Raw genomic sequence first — 24,127 nt, forward strand, 5'->3', positions numbered from 1 at the left:
GTGCCTTTTATTCCACCAGACTGTCGAATAGATGCGTTCTGGTAATTTTGGAGCTCTATCATCTGCTGCATGTTTGATCTAACTTTTCAAGTAGACAATAAGTTTGGTTTTTTTTTTAAAGAACTTTCTTCTCACCCCAGTATTAATTGTAAATATTCATTTCATGAAATTTTTTTCATAGACGTGGGACACTACCTAGAAAAATAGTATTTGGAGGGAGTTCCTGTTGTGACTCAGCAGAAACAAAGCTGACTAGTATCCACGAGGATGTGAGTTCGAAACCTGGCCTTGCTCAGTGGGTTGGGGATCCAGAGTTTCTGTGAGCTGTGGTGTAGGTTGCAGAGGCATCTTGGATCCCGAGTTGCTGTGGCTGTGCAGTTGACTGGCAGCCATAGCTCCGATTCAACCCCTAGCCTGGGAAACTCCATATGCTGTGGGTGTGGCCCTAAAAAACAAAACAAAACCCCACAAAAAAAAAAAACAACCCAAAACAGTGTTTGGAGGTCCTTTATAGGTAGAGTGACCTGGAATAATTATGAATAGTGAGTGCCCCTTCTCGCAAAGTATCCCTGTTTGGATGTTTCTGGTTAGGCAGCTCACCTCCACGATGAGGTTCTGCAGTGACTTTCAGTCCCAGCCAGCTCTCTGCACACAGGTTACTTTGGGGTGCTGAAGAGCCTCTTGCATAGTTTTGAACATCTCCCTAATCCTTGTCTGGTGAATCAGTACCCACCCTGGTTGAGTTAGTGCTAAATTAATCTGTTTAGAATTTGTAGCCCAAGGTAGGTTCAGAATGGCCTGCTTCCCACACTAACCTTTTAATCTCTTCCATATATTTTTTTTTACTCCCAGGGTGCCACTTCTTGGGTCTCTAAAGTTTTTCCTTTCTAAGCTTCCCCTATATAGAAACTTCTTTGCCTCTCATAAAGGTTCTGAAAGTCCTTAGTTCCTCTGACTCACCAACGCAAGAGAACATGACACTATCCTGCCTGATACCATCCCTACCCACCCCAAATAGAGACAAGAATTTTTCTTCGTGGGCTCCAGAATGTTGTACACTAACTGTCTTAGTGATTGTTTCCTTTATTTGTTCTGTGAAACTCCATGCCTCGTTTTTGTGGCATATTTTATAGTCGTTGTGAGAATGAGGTCTTTCTTTCAGTGAGTCTTATCTGCTGTTCTAAGCTGGTGTCAGGCCTGAATGGGTGTCAGCTGTCAGAACCCAGTGGTGGGCACTGTCTTTCTAAGAACTTGTGCAGCTTGCACCATACCTCTCAGGTCATATAGACTGACTTTGAGATGTTACCATCCTCTTACCAGGCATCATTTTCACCCCCACAAACCTTATAAAATCAGCTTTGTTGAATTATAACCAACACACAATAAGCATAAAGCATGTACTTTGCTAAATTCAGCATAGCAAAACCGTGAAACCATCACCACAGTTAAGATAATGAAAATGAACAGAAGGGGGACTCTTCTTCCCCCTCCCAGTCTGTCCTGGGAGCTGTTTGCTTTCCTATAATAAAGACTTTGCTTGCTAAAAAAAAAAAAAAAAAGAAAAGAAAATGAACATACCTCTCACCCCTAAAGGTTTCCTCATAATCCCTTTGTAATCTCAGCTCTTCTGACCACCATGAGGTAACCACTGATCTGATTTTTTTTCTATTACTATACATTAGTTTGCATTTTCTGAAATTTTGTGTGTTTATGTAAGTAGAATCACACAGTTCTCCACTTCCTGCCACCCCCCTCCTCCATGATGAGTGGAAAGTCTCACTTCTTTAACTCAGCATAATTATTTTGAGATTCATCCATGTTGTGTGTATCAGTAGTTCCTTCCTTTTTATTGCTGAGTAGTATTCCATCATAAAAATACACCACAATTTGTTTATCCTTTCAGTTGTTGGTGGACGTTTGGGTTGTTTCCCATTTTTAGCTGTTATAAATAAAATACCTATGAACATTCATTACAAGTTCTTCTATAGATAGATGCTCTCATTTCTTTTGGGTAGATACCCAGGAATGGAATTGATAGGTAATATAGCAGGTATTTAAAATTTTAGGGTAAACATTTTTAGATGTAATAAATACACTTTCTACCAAGAAAGGGGGAGTCATTTCCACGAATGGCTAAAGATTAAAAAGAGCTGCAGCAGTTAAAACAGGTAGTAAATTCAGGCAGGACTTTTCTTCCCTTAAAATCCACAAACTAATTGTTTATATGTTTCCTAATTGGTTATAAATGGATTTTAAGCTTCTGGTGATGGTATTAAATGATACTACTTGGTGGGTTAAAATCACACAAGTTATAACCTGAAGGGCAAACCTATTGGTTAGGACTGTTGTATTTATCACATACAAGAGATTAGGCAAAAGGCTTTAGGTATGATGGATGAGAACTATGAGCAGAATCAGTGAGAAAAGGATAACTTCATTTCTATTAATGTTAATTTAATCTTGCCCAATTTTCTACTAATCCATAGCAACTTCCTGGGTGACAGTTACTTTTTAAAAAAAATAAGCTGGAGTTCCCGTCGTGGCACAGTGGTTAACGAATCCGACTAGGAACCATGAGGTTGTGGGCTTGATCCCTGGCCTTGCTCAGTGGGTTAAGGATCTAGCGTTGCCGTGAGCTGTGGTATAGGTCACAGACGTGTCTCAGATCCCAAGTTGCTGTGGCTCTGGCGTAGGCTGGTGGCTACAGCTCCGATTGGACCCCTAGCCTGGGAACCTCCATGTGCTGTGGGAGTGGCCCAAGAAATGGCAAAAAGACAACAACAACAAGAACAACAACAACAAAAAAAAATAAGCTACCAAAAAATGTATGACTATGTAAAGGAGTTCATTTTTATTTTATTTTTTTAGAACCACACCCACGGTCTGTGGAAATTCCCACTGCAGCTGCCAGCCTATGTCACAGCTTCTGCTGGCCTACACTGCAGCTCACAGCAACGGCAGACCCTTAACCTACTGAGTGGGGCCAGGAATCAAATCCACATCCTCATGGATACTAGTCCAGTTCTTTACTGCTGAGCCACAATGGGAACTCCCATTTTTTATTTTTAAAAAGATATAGTCCTTGAGCAGTGCTTACGTTTTGTGTCATCCTTATATGTGATCCGCTGTAAGCTTTGGACAGCCACAATTTTGTGTCTATGAGGTAACATAGGGTGGGTTTCTCAGGGGGAAAGGGCCCTAATATTTTCTGACCACCCACTTCTATATGCTGGCACTGCTTGGGGGGTGCTCTCTGTACCTTGTCTCGTTTCTTGGTCTCCCACAGTGGTTTGCACAAAGGCAAGTTCCCATAGCATGACTTATATGGCCCTTAGCAACCCAGTACTGTCTGCCTCATCTTTTGTCACCACCAGTTTTGCATCTTGTGCTTCAGCTAGCCTCATTTCTTTCCTATCTTCAAATATGCTTTGTTTTCTGTTCCTTCCCAGCTTTCTCACAGGCTCTTCCCTCTGCCTGACTCTCTCTCCCCAGCTCTGGGCCCCTCATAAGTAATTCCTACTTACCCTTCCAGCCTTGGTTGAGGTCTCACTTCTTAGGTGCCTGCGCTGAGCTCCTATAAGACTCCTCTAAGTCCTGTTAGAATAGGGACTGTGTCGTCTTGCTTACCATTTTATTCCTACCTATTAGTGTGGTGCAGAGTAGTATTTATTGAATGGACAAACAAGCAAACAACCTTCTCAGAAGGGTGAATTTGTCCCTAGGTCACATAGCTAGTATGTTTTGGATCCCAGAGTTCAAATGGAAGGACATCAAAGCCATGTTTTTTCCACCGTACTAAGCCTCTCCACAGTTGTAGTCACTGAACCTCTGAGGAGGACTGGCAGGCAAATGAGGTAATTGAATTGAAACAATATATCTAATTACATAATTGATCCAATATAGTAACATAATAAAGCCAATTTTCCATAAACCTAATCATGAAAATACTGGCTTTACTATCTTTTAAAAATTGGGTTATTCCGATTTTAGACTTAATACAGATTTAAATAAATGATGCAATAAAGACAGCCTGCATATCCAGTGGAGTTTGTGGGATCCTAAGATATATCACTCTGAAAGTATTTTATTCTTACAGTCAGATTCACCCTTCCCACCCCCAACCCCCACTTTTTCTTTTTCTTTTTTTGGCTGAGCACACAGCATAATGAAAGTTCCCAGGCCAGGGATCAAACCCATGCCACAGCAGTGACCCAAGCCACTGCATTGACAACACTGGATCCTTAACCTGCTGCACCACAAGAGAACTCCCACCCCTCAACCCTTTTTTAAAAAGCATGTTTGCAAAAACGGAAATCTCTGCCTTTCAATGGACAGTTCAAATGCTAGAATAGTCTCTGAAAATTATGCAGAAATACTCCTATTAAGTAAAGGGGTTGCAGATGCTGTTACTTTTCTTTCTCTATATTTTCTTTTAATCACCTTCCTCTTGATTGTAGATCTCTTTCCTCTTTAAAGAATCTTGGAGTTCCTGTCATGGTGCAGTGGAAATGAAACTGACTAGGAACCATGAGGTTGTGGGTTTGATCCCTGGCCTCGCTCAGTGGCTTAAGGATCCAGTGTTGCCATGAGCTGTGGTGTAGGGTGCAGATGCGGCTCGGATCCCACATGGCTGTGGCTATGGCGTAGGCCAGCAGCTGTAGCTCCGATTCGACCCCTAGCTTGGGAACCTCCATAGGCTGCAGGCACAGCCCTAAAAAGACAAAAGACAAAAAAAAAAAAAAAAAAAAGATCTTACTGCTCTATCTCTTTCGGTTCTGGTCAGCTGTTTACCTCTCCAACCTCATCTCCTGCCATCTCCTGCCACTTACCTCCTCAACGTCTGCTTCATTTGCATAGAAGTACCTCAAATCCCTGACTGAGACTGGTACCCCTCCTGTAAAACCCTTTGCTTAATTACTCCATTTCTCAGCATCTTTGTATTTGTGTGAAGTCTTCTGAGAAGTTGTCTGTTTCCTATACTGGACAGGAAGCCGTTTTAGGCATTTATCGTCTCATAAGAATTCATCCATCTCAGAATGTCTGGAACCTGACATGGTTCCTGGCATATATTATAGTTAAGTAGTACCCTATAAACAAAACAAAACAAAAAATTCTGATGTCTTGGGCCTTAGATCTCCTTCAGTATGAAATAATAAGTCAGAGGTAGTTCAGAGCAGAAGCAAGGATATGGTCATTATTTTAACTTTCTCTCTTACTTCTGGATCTCTCAAATTTGACTTCTAGATTAAATTAGTCTTTTGTTGTTCAAATTTCTATTGTCAGGTGCTAGCAGTGTTCTAGCCCTGTTATCTCTTTGGCTCTCTGAACCGAAGTAGAACATAGACCTACAATTTCACCTGAGTTAGAGGAAGTGTTTGACAGAACTAACTACAGAATATTTAATTTTTAAAAAATTGACTTAGGGGAATTCCCGTTGTGGCTCAGGGGGTTAAGAACCTGGCTAGTATTCATGAGGTTGTGGGTTTGATCCCTGGCCTCTCTCAATGGGTTAAGGATCTTGTGTTGCCACAAGCTGCAGGATAGGTCCCAGATGCAACTCAGATCTGGTGTTGCTGTGGCTGTGGCATAGGCTGGCAGCTACAGCTCCAATTCGCCCCCTAGCCTGGGAACTTTCATATGCCACTGGTGCGGCCCTAAAAAGACCAAAAAAAAAAAAAAAAAATTTTTTTTTTTTTTTAATTAGAAGTTCCCACTGTGGCACAATGGGATCAGTGGCATCTCAGGAGTGTTAGGATGCAGGTTTGATCCCAGCCTGGCACAGTGGGCTAAGGTTCAGCATTGCTGTGAGGTAGGTCACAACTGTGGCTCAGATCTAATCCCTGGCCCAGGAACTCTATATGCCATGGGGCAGCCAAAAAAGAAAAATAAAATTAAATTCAATCCTCAGGCTATAAATTATAATCCCCAAAATCATTTAGATGGGTTTATCTCACATCAGACCAAATGTCAGTGTAACTTATGTGCCTCGTAAGCTCAGGGCCCTAGAATAAATTCCTGACTTCTGCTTCCCTTGGCTATCCTATATTTGGTTGAACTTTTCTAATTTTTTTTCAACATGCTTTTCTAATTTAGGCCTTATTTTCCTGAAGTCAGAGCCAGTCTAAATACAGACATCAGTGAATTTCTTACAGTTTTCCAACTGGAAATCAAGGAGAGAAATACAGATCTGTAGCCTCTCCAGTCACGTTTGGAGAGCTTACCTGTGCCCTGTGACCAGCTCACTTTTCCGTTAAAACCATAAATGCCTCCAGACTGAGCACTGTTTTTTTACTCCACTTGAGAATATGTCAGTCCCCGAATCCCTAGTTCACTATTTGGCACTTTAGTTGTTGTTACCAAAAATAAGTTTTTATATTTCCCATCAAGATCATTTCCTTTTAAGTAGACACTAATTAATAAGTACTTGTGCAAATCAGTGTAGCAGCTTATCACAAGGTTCTCTAACAGACTGAGGAACCACTTCAGTATTTTTTGAACATAAGGAGATAAGCCAGAAGAATTCAGATATTGATTAAGCTTAGAACAGAAAAACAGTGAATGGAGTGTAAAAGTTCTGAAAGGGGGGGAGCTCTCCTTGTGGTTTAGCAGTTAACAACCCGACTAGTATCCACAAGGATGCGGGTTCAGTCCCTGGCCCTGCTCAGTGGCTTAAGGATGCTCCTTTGCCCTGAGCTGTGGGGTAAGTTGCAGGCGTGGCTCAGATCCCATGTGGCCGTGGCATGGGCCAGTGGCTGAAGCTCCAATTCGACCCCTAGCCTGAGAACCTCCATATGCCACAGGTGCAGCCCTAAAAAGACACAAAAAAAGAAGTTCTAAAGGAGATTTTAAAAAGACCTTAAGGAGTTCCCATCACGGCTCAGCAGTAACGAACCCAACTTGGGTGCATGATGATGTGGGTTCAATCCTTGGCCTCACTCAGTGGGTTAAGGATCTGATGTTGCCATGATCTGTGGTGTAGGCTGCAGACACAGCTCTCATCTGGTGTTGCTGTGGCAGTGGCATCAGCCAGCAGCTGCAGCTCCAATTCAACCCCTAGCTTGGGAACTTCCATATGCTGCACCTGTGCCCCCCACCAAAGTTAAAAGACCTTAAACTTTCCTCTAGATTTTGGGTGTTTTGTTTTGGCAGGCCTTGGTTCATAAACCTTTCCTTGAGATTCTTAAACTTTACATATTAATCTACCTTAAGAATATGAGTGGAGGAGTTTCCATCGTGGCACAGTGGAAACGAATCTGACTAGGAACCATGAGGTTGCCGGTTCGATCCCTGGCCTCACTAGTGGGTTAAGGATCTGGTATTGCTGTGAGCTGTGGTATGGGTCGCAGACACGGCTAGGATCTGGCGTTGCTATGGCTGTGGCGTAAGCCATCAGGTATAGCTCCGATTGGACCCCTAGCCTGGGAACCTCCATATGCTGTGGGTGCAGCCCTAAGAAGAAAAAAAAAAATGTGAGCATAAGCTTCCATTGTGGCTCAATGGGAACCCAGCTAATATTCATGAGGATATGGGTTTGATCCCTGGCCTCACTCAGTGGGTTAAGGATCCAGCATTGCTGTGAGCTGCAGTGTAGGTCACAGATGCCGTTCAGATTCCACGTTGCTGTGGCTGTGGTGTAGGCCAGCAGCTGCAGCTCCCATTCAGCCCCTAGCCTGGGAACTTCCATATGCCACAGGTGTGGCCGTGAAAAAGCAAAAAGAATGTGAATGTTTTGCTGCTTTCAAATTTGAATGTGTGATCGATGAGAAAGATCTAAAAGGTCTCTGTTCTAGGCAGGATCGAGAACTTCTTTTTTTCTAATTCCACACAGACACGTCTTCGGCCTCTGAGGATGAGGGCTCTCTGAGACGCCAAGCTGCGCTCTCTGCTGTCTTGCAACAGAGCTTACAGAATGCTGAGTCCTGGATCAACCGTTCAATTCAGGGATCGTCTACTTCTTCATCTGCATCTTCTACGCTGTCCCATGGAGAGGTCAAAGGAACCAGTGGGTCTCTAGCTGATGTATTTGCCAATACTCGAATAGGTAGGAGCTGGGTCTAACCGAGAAGCCCAAATTATGTTCCATTTGGCTCCCAGCATCCAGGAAATAGTTGATGATTTGTATTAGGTTTTTCAGAGTGGCCTAAAGAATAGAACACAGCAGTTGATGGGGCAAAGACGGAAGCTCGAGTGGTACATTTGGAACGACAGAGTGCGCCTGCGTTATTGGTGCACAGTATTACCCACCTGAAGCCATAGCTATTTCCATGAGCAATACTCGGCTGCAAGATACAACACCAGTCTTCCCATGCTTTATCCCTGTTGGAGAGTATTCCATCAGTTTAAACCTAAGAGATGTAACACCTTAGGTTTTCCCAAACGTTCTCTCAAACAAACAAACAAAAATTAAACCTGAGCAAATTCTGAATTCAGACGTGATCATTAAGACCATTTGTCTTTAGCAAAAGACTGGATTTATTATCCTTGCTGCTGTGCTATTGCTGCATCTGGAGTGTACAGGCTGAGGATGTGGGTGCTCTGTGAGCTGCTGCCTGCTGCCAGTGCTCCTGGGCGGAGTAGAGCTGTTGCTTGGCTCCGCTTTTATGTTTTGTGTGTGTGTGTATGTGTGTATGTGTTTTCTAAAAGTCTGTGACATCCGCAGTTCACATCTTCGCTTTTGCTTAATTGGTTGGTACACATAGGACTACGTGATTTTTATGAACATCGTGTGTCTGTGATACTTCTCCTAGAAAAACTTGCCAGTCATGTGCATTTTGTTGTTTTAATTTTTTGTCTCAATGACCTTTCTCTGTGTGTGTGTGTGTGTCTATATTTTATATATATTTATATATATATATATATATATTCTTACATACAATCTTTATTCTGACTGAGTTTGGAAAAAACTTAGAAATCCTTCCATAAAGCCGTAATTTTTAAAGAAAGTAACTACCTTGGGGGTATGCTTGCCCACAATAAGAGGCCAAGTGCCAACAGCTGATGGCTTGTCCTACCCTCTTAGCTCTGCCCCTTGTTAACTGAACCTCCTAGCAACTGTGGACAGGCATGCTCACCACCTCTTCTGCTGGGAGCGAATGCAACAGAGCCGTGGTGGGGCCAGCTTTTATTCCCACATTTGTCTAAAAGAGAGCAGTTTCACTTGCTGAAAATATCATCCCGATTCCCAGTTAACTTTATCTAAATTTCTGTTAACAAGATGATTTTGTCTGACTGCGTATCTCACATTGCTTCTAATCTGTGAAAAGTTATTGGTTCAGGTGCTCGCAGAAAGCATTTTATTCGGTATTATTGCCATTTGGCTATTTGCTTTAATGGGAGTAATTTAAGCTTCTAATAGAAAAATTCAAAAATACAGTTAAAATGAAAATAAAATCTATAAACCCACTTCCTGTGGCTAACACTTTAGTTCAGTCACTTTTGTGTATATCCTTCTATGTGTAAGGTTTTGGTTTTGTTTTTACAGAAATGAAATTGTATTAAATAGAATGCTCATAACCTGTTTTTCTTAGGAGTGTATCACAGACATCTTTTATATCATTAATATAGAATTACTCTTTTCTATGATTTTGAAATATGCCACTGTATGGCTGTGTCCTGGTTTATTTAGCCCTTCCCCTATTTTGGACATTTAAGTAGTATCCAGTTTTTTGCTATTATGAAAACTGAAATGGATATCCTTGAGCACACAACTTTGTTCATTTGTTTATTTCCTCTTAGGAGGCATTCCTGTAAGTGGAATTCCTAGGTCAAATAAAAATGTCTATTTAAAATTCTTTGTTACCACATTATCCAGCAGAAAGAATATACTGCACTATACTTGTGCCAGAATATTAAAAACTATTAAACTAGTAATTATAGACTTTTGGGGTGTAGAGAGAGACCTTACTCCCAAATTGCTTTTAAAAATTGTTGGAGTTCCCTTTGTGGCTCAGTGGTTGATGAACCCAACTTAGATTCTTGAGGATGCAGGTTTGATCCCTGGCCTCTCTCAATGAGTTAGGGATCTGGTGTTGCCATGAGCCGTGGTGTAGGTTGCAGACAAGGCTTGGATCCCATGTTGCTGTGGCGTAGGCCGGTGGCTGTAGCTCTGATCTGACCCCTAGCCTGGGAACCTCCATATGCCTCGGGTGCAGCCCTAAAAAGCAAAAAAAAAAAAAAAGTTTGTTATGCTTTCATTTTTTCATAATTGTGAGTAGCTTTTCATTATTCTTGTGAATTGCATATTTTGCTTTCTCTAATTTTATTTTTCTTCTAAGTTTTTTGTAATAATCCCTGTTGAAGGGCTGTCTTCCAGCTCATATTGTTTCTTTATATTAAGAATCCTCCTTGGGAGTCCCTGTTGTGGCTCACTAGGTTACCAACGGGAAGTAGTCTCTGGCCCTAAAAAGAAAAGAAAAAAAAAAGTATCCCTTCATGAAGCAGAGTTAACATAGTAACAATGTTTTTTTGTTTTTGTTTTGTTTGGTTTTGTTTTTGTCTTTTTAGGGCTGCACCGGCAGCACATGGAGGTTCCCAGGCTAGGGGTCTAATTGGAGCTACAGCTGCCAGCCTACGCCAGAGCCACAGCAATGCCAGATCTGAGCCATGTCTGCGACTTACACCACAGCTCACGGCAGTGCCTGATCCTTAACCCATTGAGCAAGGCCAGAGATTAAACCCGCAGCCTCATCATTCCTAGTTGGACTCATTTCCGCTGTGCCACAACGGGAACTCCCACATAGTAGCAGCATTTAATCATATTTAGAGCAAGGGTAGAATGTTGTCTGTCAAGTAGATCCAAATTATCTATGGGTTATTTTATAAAAATTAAATATTGACTTTAACTGGTTTTCTTCATCTGGGGATTTGAATGATCTGACCCACTCCCAAGACACTATTTATGTCTTCAGTGGTGAATGAAATATTATAGCTAAACTGACATAAACATCAATACATGCTCAAGAGACTAGAATATTAGTAGCTTTTTTTTTTTTTTTTTTTTTGCTGCACCAACAACATATGGAAGTTCCTGGGCCAGGGATCAAATCTGAGCCACAGCTGGGGCAACACCAGATCCTTAACCCATTGTAGCAGGCCTGGGAATTGAACCTGTGCCACTGCAGAGACAACACCAGATCCTTAACACTGTGCTACAGTAGCTACTCCAGTAGCTATTTTGTTATACTCACTTTAGTTTCATTTTGAAGGCACTTGGAATTTTTTTTATTATGATTTTTTTTTATAACATTGGGTTTCTTCCAGACTTTCTGTGTAGAAAAGAATGTTTTTGAGAAATATTTGATTTCTGATTTGATCTTACTAAGGCTGCTCAAGTTCTCAAAAATAATAATTTTAGAGAGCTGGTATGTCTTGGCTTAACCTCTTCCTCATTATATCTTGCTGGTGGAATGTGATTTGTAAGAGCAAATGCCCCATTTATATAGCTTGCTTTCTTGTTTGAAAATGAAGAGTAAAAAATGATTTAAATATTCTTATTTTTACTGCTGATGTAGTATAATTCACATTTTGTTTTCTCCCCTCTTAGAGAACTTCTCTGCTCCCCCTGACGTCACTACAACTACCTCTTCTTCATCATCATCTTCCTCAATACGCCCAGCAAATATTGATCTGCCCCCTTCGGGGATAGTTAAAGGCATGCACAAAGGATCCAACAGGTCCAGCCTTATGGATACAGCAGATGGTAGGGAGCTCTTTTTGGTAATGAGGGAATATCAGCTGAGCTGGAAAAATTGAAACGATGAGCAGTAGTACCTGAGCAGCCCAGCAGTTACAGAACTACGCTGCGGCTGACAGACTCACACTAGTCATCTTGAGCTCCCTTTTTTCAATAGGTTGCACTATAGCATCAATGACACTTGTTCAGACTTAGTCTGTCCTTTCAAAAAGATACTTTGAACAAAAAACACGGAAAATGAAAAGACTGCCAAAAGAGAAAAGGGAGGTTAGCTGAAATCTTTGAACATTATATTAATAGCAGCACTGTATTTGTTATCTCTTGTCATAAAACTTGTCATGGATGGCTTTGTACCTATTTGGCCCAGTTGAAATAGAATGAGACTGTGGACAAAGGCCAAACTTCATTAGAAATAAAAGCTCCAAAGAAAATCAGGGAACTAAAATATCCCTAAAATCAGTTAATTTCAACTTACCCTTTTTTTTTTCTCTTATAGGTGTTCCTGTCAATAGCAGAGTATCCACAAAAATCCAGCAGCTTCTCAACACTCTGAAACGACCCAAAAGGCCTCCCTTAAAAGAATTTTTTGTGGATGACTCTGAAGAAATTGTGGAAGGTAGTGGTAATAATACCAAACACGTATATTCCTTAAATGGAAATTTCTTAAGCAGTTACTTTACGTTAGGTACTATAGGATTTCATGATGAACAAGGCATCATTTTTGGTTGAAGTAGTTTATTGTTTTCTGCTCTTTTTCCCTAAAGATCATTTATATTTTAGGGAAATATAATTACTTTTTCATCTCAGGTAAAAATTAGGGAGTAGTGACAAAGACAAGGAGATAACTATGGATCATAAAATTATCCTTGTAAATAGGCTTTTTGAAATTAGGAACAAATGCCCCCCCCTTTTTTTTCTTTCTGCTTTTGCTTTTTAGGGCTGCACCGGTGGCATATGGAAGTTCCCAGGTTAGGGGATGAATTGGAGCTACAGCTGCCACCTAGCTAATCTCTCCCCTGCCCCTGTGCCACCAGGGAACTCCTACCTCCCCTTCCTTTAGGACTCAGCTCAGGCATTACCTCCTCCAGGTGGGGACCCTGTCCCCCAAGCTGAGTGGCGTGGCCCTCTTCTGCCCTCTCTGTACACATCTCTGTCATGCACTGGTCATGTTTACTTAGCTCTTTGTGAGTGTGTGTCCCCACTGCACTCCAGATACAACTAGAGGGCATGGCTCTGTACTCCTTGTACCTGGCATTATTAGAAACAATAAATGTTTGTTCAAAGAATGATAACCTGCAGCATTTGTCTTCTCAGAGAAGTGTTTCTCACATCCTGTGGACATAATTGGCACTCAGTAAATTCTTGAACTTCTGTTTCAGGTGTAGATTCTCTTTCCTGCTATGAAAATACAGGGTTTTTTAAATTTTTAATGTTTGAATAATACTTGTTTATTGTAGGAAATTTTCTTTTGCTTTTTTTTTAGGGCCGCATCTGCGGCATGTGCAAGTTCCCAGGCTAGGGGTCGAATCAGAGCTACACCTGGCGGCCTACACCACAGTCACAGCCACAGCAGTGCGGGATCTGAGCTGCGTCTGCGACCCACACTGCAGTTCATGGCAATGCTGGATCCTTAACCCGCTGAGCAAGGCCAGGGATCAAACTGGCGTCCTCATGGAAACTAGTCGGGTTCCTATCCCACTGAGCTACAATGGGAACTCCTATTGTAGGAAAACTACGAGGACTTTAGTTTTGTCTTTGTGAAAGAATATGAAATATTTTTCACCTCTGGTTTCTGGAATTGATAATGTTAATAATATAGTGCTTTTTTTTTTCCTCCCCACATTCAGCACAGTCTAATTAACATTGATGCAACCATTATGTATTAGGCACTATAGGCAACAAGAGGAGTAAGAGCCATGTTCTCTTTTAAAAAGTTCTCAGTCCAGGAGTTCCCATCATGGCTCAGTGGCTAACGAATCCGACTAAGAACCATGAGGTTGTGGGTTTGATCCCTGGCCTTGCTCAGTGGGTTAAGGATCTGGCATTGCCATGAGCTGTGGTGTAGGTTGCAGTCACGGCTCGGATCCTGAGTTGCTGTGGCTCTGGCGTAGGCCGGTGGTTACAACTCCCATTAGACCCCGAGCCTGGGAACCTCCATATGCTGTGGGAGCGGCCCTAGAAAAGGCAAAAAGACAAAAAAAAAAAAAAAAAAAAAAAAGTTCTCAGTCCAAGGGGGAGGAAAATTTGTACAGTAATAGAAACCCTTAAGCTTCCTCAGTGCTTCGGTAATGTGGCCTAGCGTACAGTGTGGGAGCACTAAGGAAGGAACGGCCACGGGCAACTGCCCAGGGGATGTACCTTAGAGCTGCATCCTGAGAAGGATGAGTGCAAATTCACCAGGAGGCAAAGAGATTAGCTAGAAGATGTGTGCAGAGGTTTAGAGACATGGAGAAACCTGTCATTCATCCCTGAGTCCAGTTTGACCCTGTTGTGTGAGTGCCACCATCCCCATTTTACAGATGAGGAAAAGTCAGGCTTGGGTAACTCATTTTGCCTAGGGTCACACGAGTAAAAAAGTGAATGTAAACTTGGATTTTCTTTTTTTCTTCCCCCCCGCCACCCGCTTTTTAGGGCTGCACTCACAGCATGTGGAAGCTCCCAGGCTAGGGATTGAGTCAGAGTTGCAGCTGCCAGCCTACACTACAGCCACAGCAGTGCAGGATCCAAGCTCTGTCTGCAACCTACACCACAGCTCATGGCAATGCCAGATCCCCAACCCACTGAGCAAGGCCAGGGATTGAACCCATGTCCTCATGCATACTAGTTGGATTTGTTTCTGCTGGACCACAGTGGGGACTCTTAAAATTAGATTTTCTGATGGACAGTTCAATGCTCTTTCATTCAGTATAACCTGGTAGGAGTTCCCTGGTGGATCAGTGGGTTAAAGATTTGGCATTTTGTCTGACATGGCATGAGTTCAGTCCTTGGCCTGGGAACTTCTGCATGTCATGGACACGGCCAACAAAATGAAACAAAAGAAAGAAAAAAAAAAAAAAAACCCTAACCTAGCGAAATGGAAGCTGGCTTTCTAACATTGGATATAAGCTAAAGATTTAGAAACAGGTTTACTAAAATTATAAAATTGCTAAATGGAAAGTTATGCTTTGTGCTTTTTGTATGTTCAGGGATTTGCTTTGTCAGGGTTGGGATTTGTTGCATAAAAAATGTGATGCAATTTTACAGTGATGTGGGAAAATGAATTAAGGCCCAGTTTGCGGATTACCGTTTCTAGATACCCTTTCTTTTCTGAGTGGGTTTTAACCAGTTAAAAATAAAAGGAGGGGGGAAATACATTTGCGATTAGAGACCTCAAGTTGTGTTCGTTGGTATTTGTACTTACTGCGGATCGTACTCTCATAACCTGTCGGGGTTTTTTTGGTCCAGTACCTCAGCCAGACCCCAACCAACCCAAGCCTGAGGGACGGCAGATGACCCCTGTGAAGGGAGAGCCACTGGGAGTCATCTGTAACTGGCCTCCTGCCCTTGAGTCTGCCCTGCAGCGCTGGGGCACCACTCAGGCAAAATGCCCCTGTCTGACTGCACTGGACGTAACCGGTAAACCAGTTTACACCCTCACTTACGGTGAGTTTACAAGATTCCAGTTCCTTCCTTTTCTCGTAAGTTCTTCAGGTTATCATGGGTAATATTTTTGTCTTGCCATTTAGCAGTTACTGGTCTCTGTGTTGGTCTGGGTCTTTAGAATTATTGTAATAGGAGCTACGTTCTGAGTACAGCTATTGCCAAGTATTTTCATTTGCTGAAGTGGCTATTGCAAGTCAGCTAATATTTAAAAGCACAGAAATAAGAAAGAGACTTTGTAGATCCACTGATGTTTAAACATTAAGACAGGATGTTAGGAAGACATTTGGGTAGGATGAATGGTGTATGGTAAAAATAAAGTCATTTTATCTAAAAATTGAAATTGGAGAATTCCCTTGTGGCTCAGTGGGTTAAGGATCCAGTGCTGTCACTGCAATGGCACAGGTTTGATCCTTGGCCTGGGAACTTCTACATGCCACACGTGCAGCCAAAAATAAAATAAAATAATTGAAATTGATTACTTTTTAGATCTTTGTCGTTTACTTCATCCTGCTTCTTGTATGCAATAAGCACAAAATTCTATTAAAAAAAAAACAACAAAGAATCAGTACTTTTACATTTAGTTTTGCATCCTAGCTAAAGTTTTTAGTTTTTATTTTTTAAATAATTTGTTTTATAAAATTTTTAAATAACTTTTTTTTTTAAATAACGAGAAGAATGGATTCAACCTGGGGTGAGAGATTTTATACTAGTTTCTTCAAATGGATTTCTTTTTCCCTTCGCAAGTGGTATATGGTGTCCGTAGACCTACATATAGAATAATTTTAGAGAAAAAATGGTTTTTATTTAAAGAATTGTGCAGATTGGCATGAGTTTCTGTCTTTATTGATCCTCTGAATAAGTTGTATGTAAAACTAACAGCTATGCAAAATAAAATTATTTCTTTCACTTTCCTCATAATCTAAGAATTTTTTTTTTTTTTTGGCTGCACCCATGGCATATGCAAATTCCTGGGCTAGGGATCGAATCAGAGCTGCAGCTGCAACCTGCACCACATCTGTGGCAATACTGGATCCTCAACCCACTGTGCCACAGCAGGAACTCCTAAAATAAGAGTTTTTCTAAAGGTAGTTGGTGAAAGGAAGCAGGAAGAGGGGAAGAGTAAGCTTTTTCCCCATTTCCCCAAAAAATAGTTTTTAACATTCATTTTAGAAGCAGTACATTAATCTCATCCACATAACCCTTAAAGCAGTCAACTAGCCAAATCTTTGCATGTTTATTTAACATCTATGAATATATCCACCTTTCACATAGTTAATTTCCATGATATTGTCTGTTTTCACTGAAATGTAGTGGTATGGAATGCTTAGTCATTTGAATCAGACTTTTGCTTTGTAGTTACTTCAAGTGTCTAATACCTTATATAAGTGGTTCTTCAGCAAATGCTTAGAAAGAAGTGCGCTTCTGATTTTCAATCCTGTTATAAAAAAATGTTTCCTTCCCTTTAAATATGATCAGCTCACATCAGATTATTTTAAAGATACTCAGATTACTTCAGAGAAGAATTTAAAATAGTATCTAAATCAAAGTGAGCCTCTAGTTTTCTTTTTGCTTGAAGGCAGGACTGGCTTTCATAAACTAGAGTGACTCTAAAGCAGTTTTTCTGGGGGAGGGCCTCTTGTGTGTTGAGGGTGATGCTTGTCTAATGCGTCATTTGCCAATGGCTGTTTTCTTACTCATTGTGCTGATGAGCTGAATGCCCTCTTGCTAAAGTAGGCCTGTGTGTTTCTATATGCCTGTTTTCTTTTCTTTTCCCAGGAAAGTTATGGAGTAGAAGTTTGAAGTTGGCCTACACTCTGCTTAATAAACTGGGGACCAAAAATGAACCTGTATTAAAACCTGGAGACAGGGTAATTGGTTTTTTTATTTTGAGAGGCTGATGCTTTATTGTTTTCTATCATGCACATTTTGGATTTTTAATGTACAAGAACACAATTTATGTAACTCTTATTCTTAGAAAATGGAAATGGTTTGGCTCCAGGCTAGGTTATAATTCTTGCATTTATAGTTTGAAGATATTCATGTGTTTCTTTCTGCAGTAAATTCTTGAGGTACTAATGAAAATAAAGATAAACGTAAATATTTCAATATTTAGACAACAAAAATAGCAATCAAATTTACTCTTTGATTAAATGCCCCTTAAAACTTTTAAAACAATTTTCTGGGATTCTATGTAGAAAGGAAGGAAGACTTAGGTTACTTCTAAGAAGAAACAAATTGAAATCATTAACTTTTTTTTAATTGGAGCTGCCATTAAAAACAATTGTTCTTAATATTTTTCCCACTTTCTAAATATAATTACTTCTAATCATCAAACATGATTTTTCATGTATATATAACTGATCCACTTTGCTATAAACATGACACTGATACAACAGTGTAAATCAATTGCACCCCAATAAAAATTTTTTAAATAAAGTAAATAAGTCACAGAAATATAATGTACAGCACAGAGAGTATAAGCAGTGATTATATTTTAAAAATTCCCTTTTCATTTGGAATTGTAGAATGAAACACCAACTACATATACAACAGAATTTGTCATAGTAGACTCATAATTACAGAAGATCCTAAACTAGCCTTTTAAAAATACTTTTGCATTATGGCAAAAGGTATCTAAAGTATGACTTTCACTTACAAGGATGACATGTGAGTGTTTCCTAATATTTACTGAATCCTGAGGTGGTAATTTTGTGTCTTCCTAAAGACATGGACGCTTGTGTGCAGAAAGGAAAGGGGTTGTTTAAATGTCTTGTGGCGTTAGTATTTTTTAGAACTCCAGAAAGTTCGGGATTGAATTTATCTTGGGAGGGAGTTAAGAAAATTTGAAAGGAAGAGAAGGGAAAACAAGAGTCCAGTAACATAATTGAAGTTTCAAATGTTAGTCTGCAAATATCCAAGCTAGGTAGCAAACTCCACACCAATAGTGACTTCTGTGTTTCTGCACTTCCTGAGTAAATAGGAAGAGTCAGTTATCCTGGGGATATGCTACAGATGAGTTCACGGGTTTGAACACATTATGGAGGTTTCACTGTTTTATCTTTTGTAAATGAATTAACTTTATATCCATAATGGTTTCTGTCAGTATTGCTTACCCTTAATACCAAATGCCTTCTTGCCAGAATGCTTGCATTATTGGTTAAGTGAGTAAGCATTAAAGCAATAAATTTGTTAAAAAGTTAAGAAGGCTTCAGTTTTGCCCTAAGGTGATAATTAAGTCCATCAATGTTTGTAGGTTCTTTCTGAGAGATATAAGGCTTATTCTTTAATATACTAGTCTATCTAGAGAAATCCATCACATTTATTTTATTGCTTTAGCTCTGCACTGAAGTAAATTGCCTAAGGTTTCACAAGTAATTACCACTTAAGGTGAGTTCTTTTTTTTTGTCTTTCTAGGGCCACACCCATGGCATATGGAGGTTCCCAGGCTAGGGGTCGAATCGGAGCTGTAGCCACTGGCCTACACCACAGCCACAGCAATGCCAGAGCTGAGCCACATCTGTGACCTACACCACAGCTCACGGCAATGCCGGATCCTTAACCCACTGAGCAAAGCCAGGGATCCTCATGGATGCTAGTCCGATTCCTTTCCAGTGAGCCACGACGGGAACTCCAAGGTGAGTGCTTTCCTTGCTCAGTCACCGGTGAAAAGTTCTTAGGGTGATGATGAGGAATTACATTATAGTCCCCAAATTGTGTCTGGTACAATCACGGCAGTGACAGAGATCTTTTTTTAGACTTGTGCCTCCTTCATGGTAACTAAGTCCTTTAGGCTATTGAGTAGTTTGATTTATTATGTTCATGATAAATGTTATATAAATGTATCAGGCAGTGACATCAGAAGCATTCGTCTGCTTTTATTCCTCTGTCATTGAACGCCATTGTGCATTTTAGGTAGCCCTGGTTTACCCCAACAATGATCCCGTCATGTTTATGGTGGCTTTTCATGGATGTCTCCTGGCAGAAGTGATTCCTGTGCCTATAGAGGTACCTCTTACCAGAAAGGTAACAGTGCTAAACTTAAGACAGTTGTACCCTTATGTGACGTGACAGGCATTGGGTTCTTGGGTCAGTTGACTGATTTACAACATTAGAAACAGTCTGACCATTTTCTTAAGTACTTAGCTTCACTTTCTAAAAACATAAAAGTTGTAGGACATTTATTTATTAATAGCTATAAGTTTCATGAAATAACATGTTTTCAACTAAGATAGGATTTTTGTAATATGTGTGTGGGTATGTGTGTGTATCACTTAAAAATCTTGGGCACATTCTTGATTTTTCAACAATTACCATTTATGAAGAATACCATTCTTGCTTCAGAGATAATCCATATTTACAATAGGTGAAACCTTTCTGTAAAGGAATTTCCTTTAATTGTATCATAACATCTAGGATTTCCAGTAAGTCAAAGGGTGATGCAGTGATGTCATGGTACTACTCTCAGGTGTAGGATTTACTTTTTTTTTTTAATTTTTATTTTTTTTGTCTTTTTGTCTCTTCAGGGCCAGACCCGCAGCACATGGAGGTTCCCAAGCTAGGGGTCCAATTGGAGCTGCAGCCGCCGGCCCACGCCAGAGCCACAGCAACGCCAGGTCCGAACTGCGTCTTCGACCTACATACACCATAGCCCATGGCAACACCCGGTCCCCAACCCACTGAGCAAGGCCAGGGATTGAACCCGCATCCTCATGGATGTTAGTCAGGTTCGCCAACCGCCAAGCCACAACGGGAACTCCCAGTATAGGATTTACTTTCACAGCACATCAGCCCTACTAAAATGAAGCATACGAAGCAAGTATCAAAGTTTAACCAAATGATTTCTCCATGAGTTGTTTGACCCTTATTTTCTCATGTAGTTTATTGTTGATGATGATCACAAATACGGTAGAGACTGTGGGTTTACAAGAAAAAAGTTATTTTCTGAAAGAAAGAAAAAACAAATTGGTAACATCTCTGAAACTTTAGCTGATGGGATATGGTGTCTTTAGATTGATCAGGAAATCATAGGGTTTTTCGTAAATTATTAAGTTGGCAGTGTTCATGTGGTTTCATAATGATACTTTTAAGATGACATTTTAATGGAAATACTTTAGGCTGTATCTTTTGGTATTTTTCTCTGCCGTCATTTTAAGGCTTAAATCTACCTCCTTTAAAATAAAATAATAAGCAGTATATGGACTGCGGTATAACCGTCCATTCACTTTCATGATAAATTTGGACATTTGGTATCCATTTACATTGTTTACCTTGTTCTGACCTGAACTGCTTTGCTTTTGGACTGAGGGTGTGGCTCAGTCAAGACAACTTAACTGTGTTCACTTTTATTTCATTTGACTGAGATTAATCTAAAAGAAGTGCATGGCTCACCTTTGAGTAAATGGTCACACTTGGCTGGTATATTCATCATTTGCAATGTCAGATTAATAAAATGTTTGCTTTACACTTGGGAAATCATTGTATTATAGAAATTATTTGGGAGAACATATTGTCACTGGATTTTGACACCTGCCAGATATTGGGAGGTGGTGGTGGGGTCCGTGAATGCATCACACAGGTGCGAGGGCATTACTCAGTGTCCGGTTTTGGCCTTGGGTGTGCTCACGTTCACTCCCCTGCTGTGCGCATTATCTTTTCTTCACAGGATGCTGGAGGGCAGCAGATTGGCTTCTTGCTAGGAAGCTGCGGTATTGCCTTAGCTCTTACTAGTGAAGTTTGTCTAAAGGGATTGCCAAAAACCCAGAATGGAGAAATTGTACAGTTTAAAGGTTAGTAATATGTGTACCTGAATTATTAGTTAAAAGTTAAAGCTGAGTGCTTTAATTCGTGTCTTAACAATAGCTAAGTACTTAACATACATTTTCTTATTTAATTCTCGCAATATTATGAAGTAGGTACCGTTATTATCCCCGTTTTACAGGTGAGGAAACTTGAGACACAGAGAGGTTAAGTAACTTGCCCAAAGTCACAGCTAATAAATGGCAGAGCAGCGATTTGAACCCAAATCTGATTCCACAGCCCACACCCTTAAACTTTATACTGATGTTTGGAAAAGCCACCACTCTGTTCACTAAAGCTAAATGCTACATGTAGAGACAGAGGGTAGACCACTAACCTCAGTGGCCTTCCACTGCCAAATGGACCTCCCACTTGTCGAGGTAATGTCACAGCCTGGAATTAGCGTGTGGAACAATTGTACTTTTGAAAGAAGGTATAATTGGTTATCACTAGACACTGATAAAGTATTTTACTGTTATAAAATGATCTTGATTTGGCCTCTTGATGCACATTGTGGACTCCTTTCCTAAAGGCTTAGGCAATTCAATTTTTATTTTGGGTTTGATTTAGGTTGGCCCCGGCTCAAGTGGGTTGTAACAGATTCCAAGTACCTTTCAAAGCCACCTAAAGACTGGCAACCCCACATCTCACCTGCTGGTACAGAACCAGCGTACATTGAGGTAAGTCTTGAGACTAGGACATGTATTCTGGCTTTTCTTTTGGCTTCAATGTAAAACTAACTTTTTGCTGTTTTAATGTCAGTAGATCTTCCCGGTTTGTTAGATTTCCGTCTTTCTCTTTGTAAAATGCCTTACGGTGGCCCATCTATTCTAATTATTTTTAACATAAATATGTATTCGAGAGAAAGACCACAAAGACATTGATCCTTGCCATGTAAGAAAGTTGCAAAAAACTTAGAGAAAGTTCAGAGGTTTAAAGAAATAATTAAGTGGCAGAGATATGTCTCTGCTGCTTTAGGGATGGGGGTAGGGTGATAGGAGAAGCAGGAGACTAGAGAAGTGAGAAGGAAAAATAGCTGTGCTTGAAAAGAACAAATAGATAAAGAGCTGAAGTTCCTGTTGTGGCTCAGTGGTTACGAATCTGACTAGTATCCAGGAGGATGCGGGTTCAATTTCTGTTGTCACTCAGAGGTTTAAATTTCAGCGTTGCTGCGAGTTGTGGTAGGTCGCAGAAGGTCGCAGACGCAGCTCAGATCCTGCTTTGCTGTGGCTGTGGCTTAAGCTGGCAGCTGCAGCTTCAATTTGACCCCTAGCCTGGGAATTTCCATATGCCATCGGTGCAGTCCTAAAAAGCAAAAAAAGAGAGAGAGAGATAAAGAGCAAGATGGCTAGAGGGATTGTAATAATATAATTCAGTTAAAATATAGAGCCCTCCTGCATACCAGGCACTGGGCCAAGTGCTTTAAATGCATTATCCCAATCAATCCACACAAGTGCCCTGTGAGGTTGTTATTAAACCCGCTTTGTAATGAGGAGACTGAGACTTGAACTAACTTGAGTAACCAGCCAAGGTTTATGTAAAACCTTTGACTCAAACATGGCAGATTTGGGACTCAAAGTCACATCTGTTTACTCTAAAAGCTATGCCTTTGAGTACTCTGCCTCTTGCCTGAAACATAATAGTAAATGCTCACTAACTGTTTGCTAAATTGGTGAATAAACATTAATAAAATTTTTTTGAAGGTTTGGGGAAAAAACCCATGCAACCTTGAGCCCTGGGGTGATAACTTGGCTATAAAAGAAGAGAGTGGGCAGTAACTTTGAGATGTAATGAATGTGGTGATATTGGATGCAAGGAGGATTGCTTTTAAAGGTGGAGGGATCAGGAGTTACCCTTGTGGCTCAGTGGGTTACAAACCTGACTGGTATACATGAGGATTCAGGTTCGATCCCTGGCTCGGTGGGTTAGGGATCCAGCGCTGCCAGGAACTGTGGTGTAGGTCGCAGATGCAGCTCAGATCCTGTGTGGCTGTGGCTGTGCTGTAGGCTGGCAACTGCATCTCCGATTTGACTCCTAGCATGGAACTTCCATATGCTGCAGGTGCGGCCCTAAAAAGGAGAAAAAAAAAAAAAAAAAAAGATGGGAGGGATCTGAGTGTGTTTAAATGACAGACAAGTAAACAGACAAGCTTATTAAAATACCAAATTTAGCAACCAGTTCTTAATCTGTATCATCTCTCTGTGATGACATTGTTCACCTCTTTTTCTTCTTTAAAACTGCTCACTGACTCTCTAGCTACTCACTGACCACTCCTTTTCAGTCTTCTTTAGCAGTTCTTCTGAAAGGGAAGTGCCCTTCATTATGTGGCACTTGCTTACTCTCTGGCTTCAGCTGCAACTGTCCCCTACATTTCTAGGCTTCTGCTGTTCTGAATTAATTTGAAGTTTTCACTTGGGACCTCTTATTACACACAGAACACTGCTAGTGAGTTTCAAGCATCCTGAGTATAACAGGGAGCTATTAAAGTGTTGTCAGCAGAGAATGAAAAGAATAAAGATATTGCGAAAAGATTTGTGTGGCGGGGTTAAGAAGGGAAACAAGGAGCTTTTATAGTTAACCAGGTGAGCTCAAGTTGGTGGTGATGGGGATGGAGGAAAAATGGATGGAGTTGAGAGACAGTCTGAAGTAGAAGACGCAGGGCTTGGGGTTCCCATTGTAGCTCAGCGGTAACAAACCCAACCAGTATCCATGAGGATGTGGCCTCAATCCCTGGCCTTGCTTCAGTGGGTTATGGATCCAGCGTTGCCATGAGCTGTGGTGTAGGTCACAGAATGCAGCTCAGATCCCCTGCTGCTGTGACTGTGACATAGGCTGGCAGCTGCAGCTCCCATTCAACCCCTAGCCTGGGGACTTCCATTGCGAGAGTTCAGCCCCAAAAAAAAAAAAAAAGAAGAGGCAGGGTTTACGACCTACTCCGGAGAGGGAGGAGGTAAGAAAGACACTCAGTTTTCTGACTTGGACAACTAGGTAGATGAT

General features: G+C 40.9%; 1 protein-coding gene across 1 annotated transcript in view; it reads left to right on the forward strand.

Annotated features, from left to right (window-relative positions):
- DIP2B (disco interacting protein 2 homolog B) overlaps positions 1 to 24,127 on the forward strand; it is a 230,434-nt gene that overhangs the window by 145,965 nt on the left and 60,342 nt on the right. The window contains 8 exon segments of the mRNA XM_021091658.1: positions 7,829 to 8,041; positions 11,543 to 11,698; positions 12,189 to 12,308; positions 15,137 to 15,334; positions 17,111 to 17,202; positions 19,247 to 19,357; positions 20,997 to 21,120; positions 21,701 to 21,810. Of these exon segments, the coding sequence (XP_020947317.1) occupies positions 7,829 to 8,041; positions 11,543 to 11,698; positions 12,189 to 12,308; positions 15,137 to 15,334; positions 17,111 to 17,202; positions 19,247 to 19,357; positions 20,997 to 21,120; positions 21,701 to 21,810 (1,124 nt within the window).

This window comes from Sus scrofa, chromosome 5, assembly GCF_000003025.6.
Source record: "Sus scrofa isolate TJ Tabasco breed Duroc chromosome 5, Sscrofa11.1, whole genome shotgun sequence".
Taxonomy (NCBI): Eukaryota; Metazoa; Chordata; class Mammalia; order Artiodactyla; family Suidae; genus Sus; species Sus scrofa.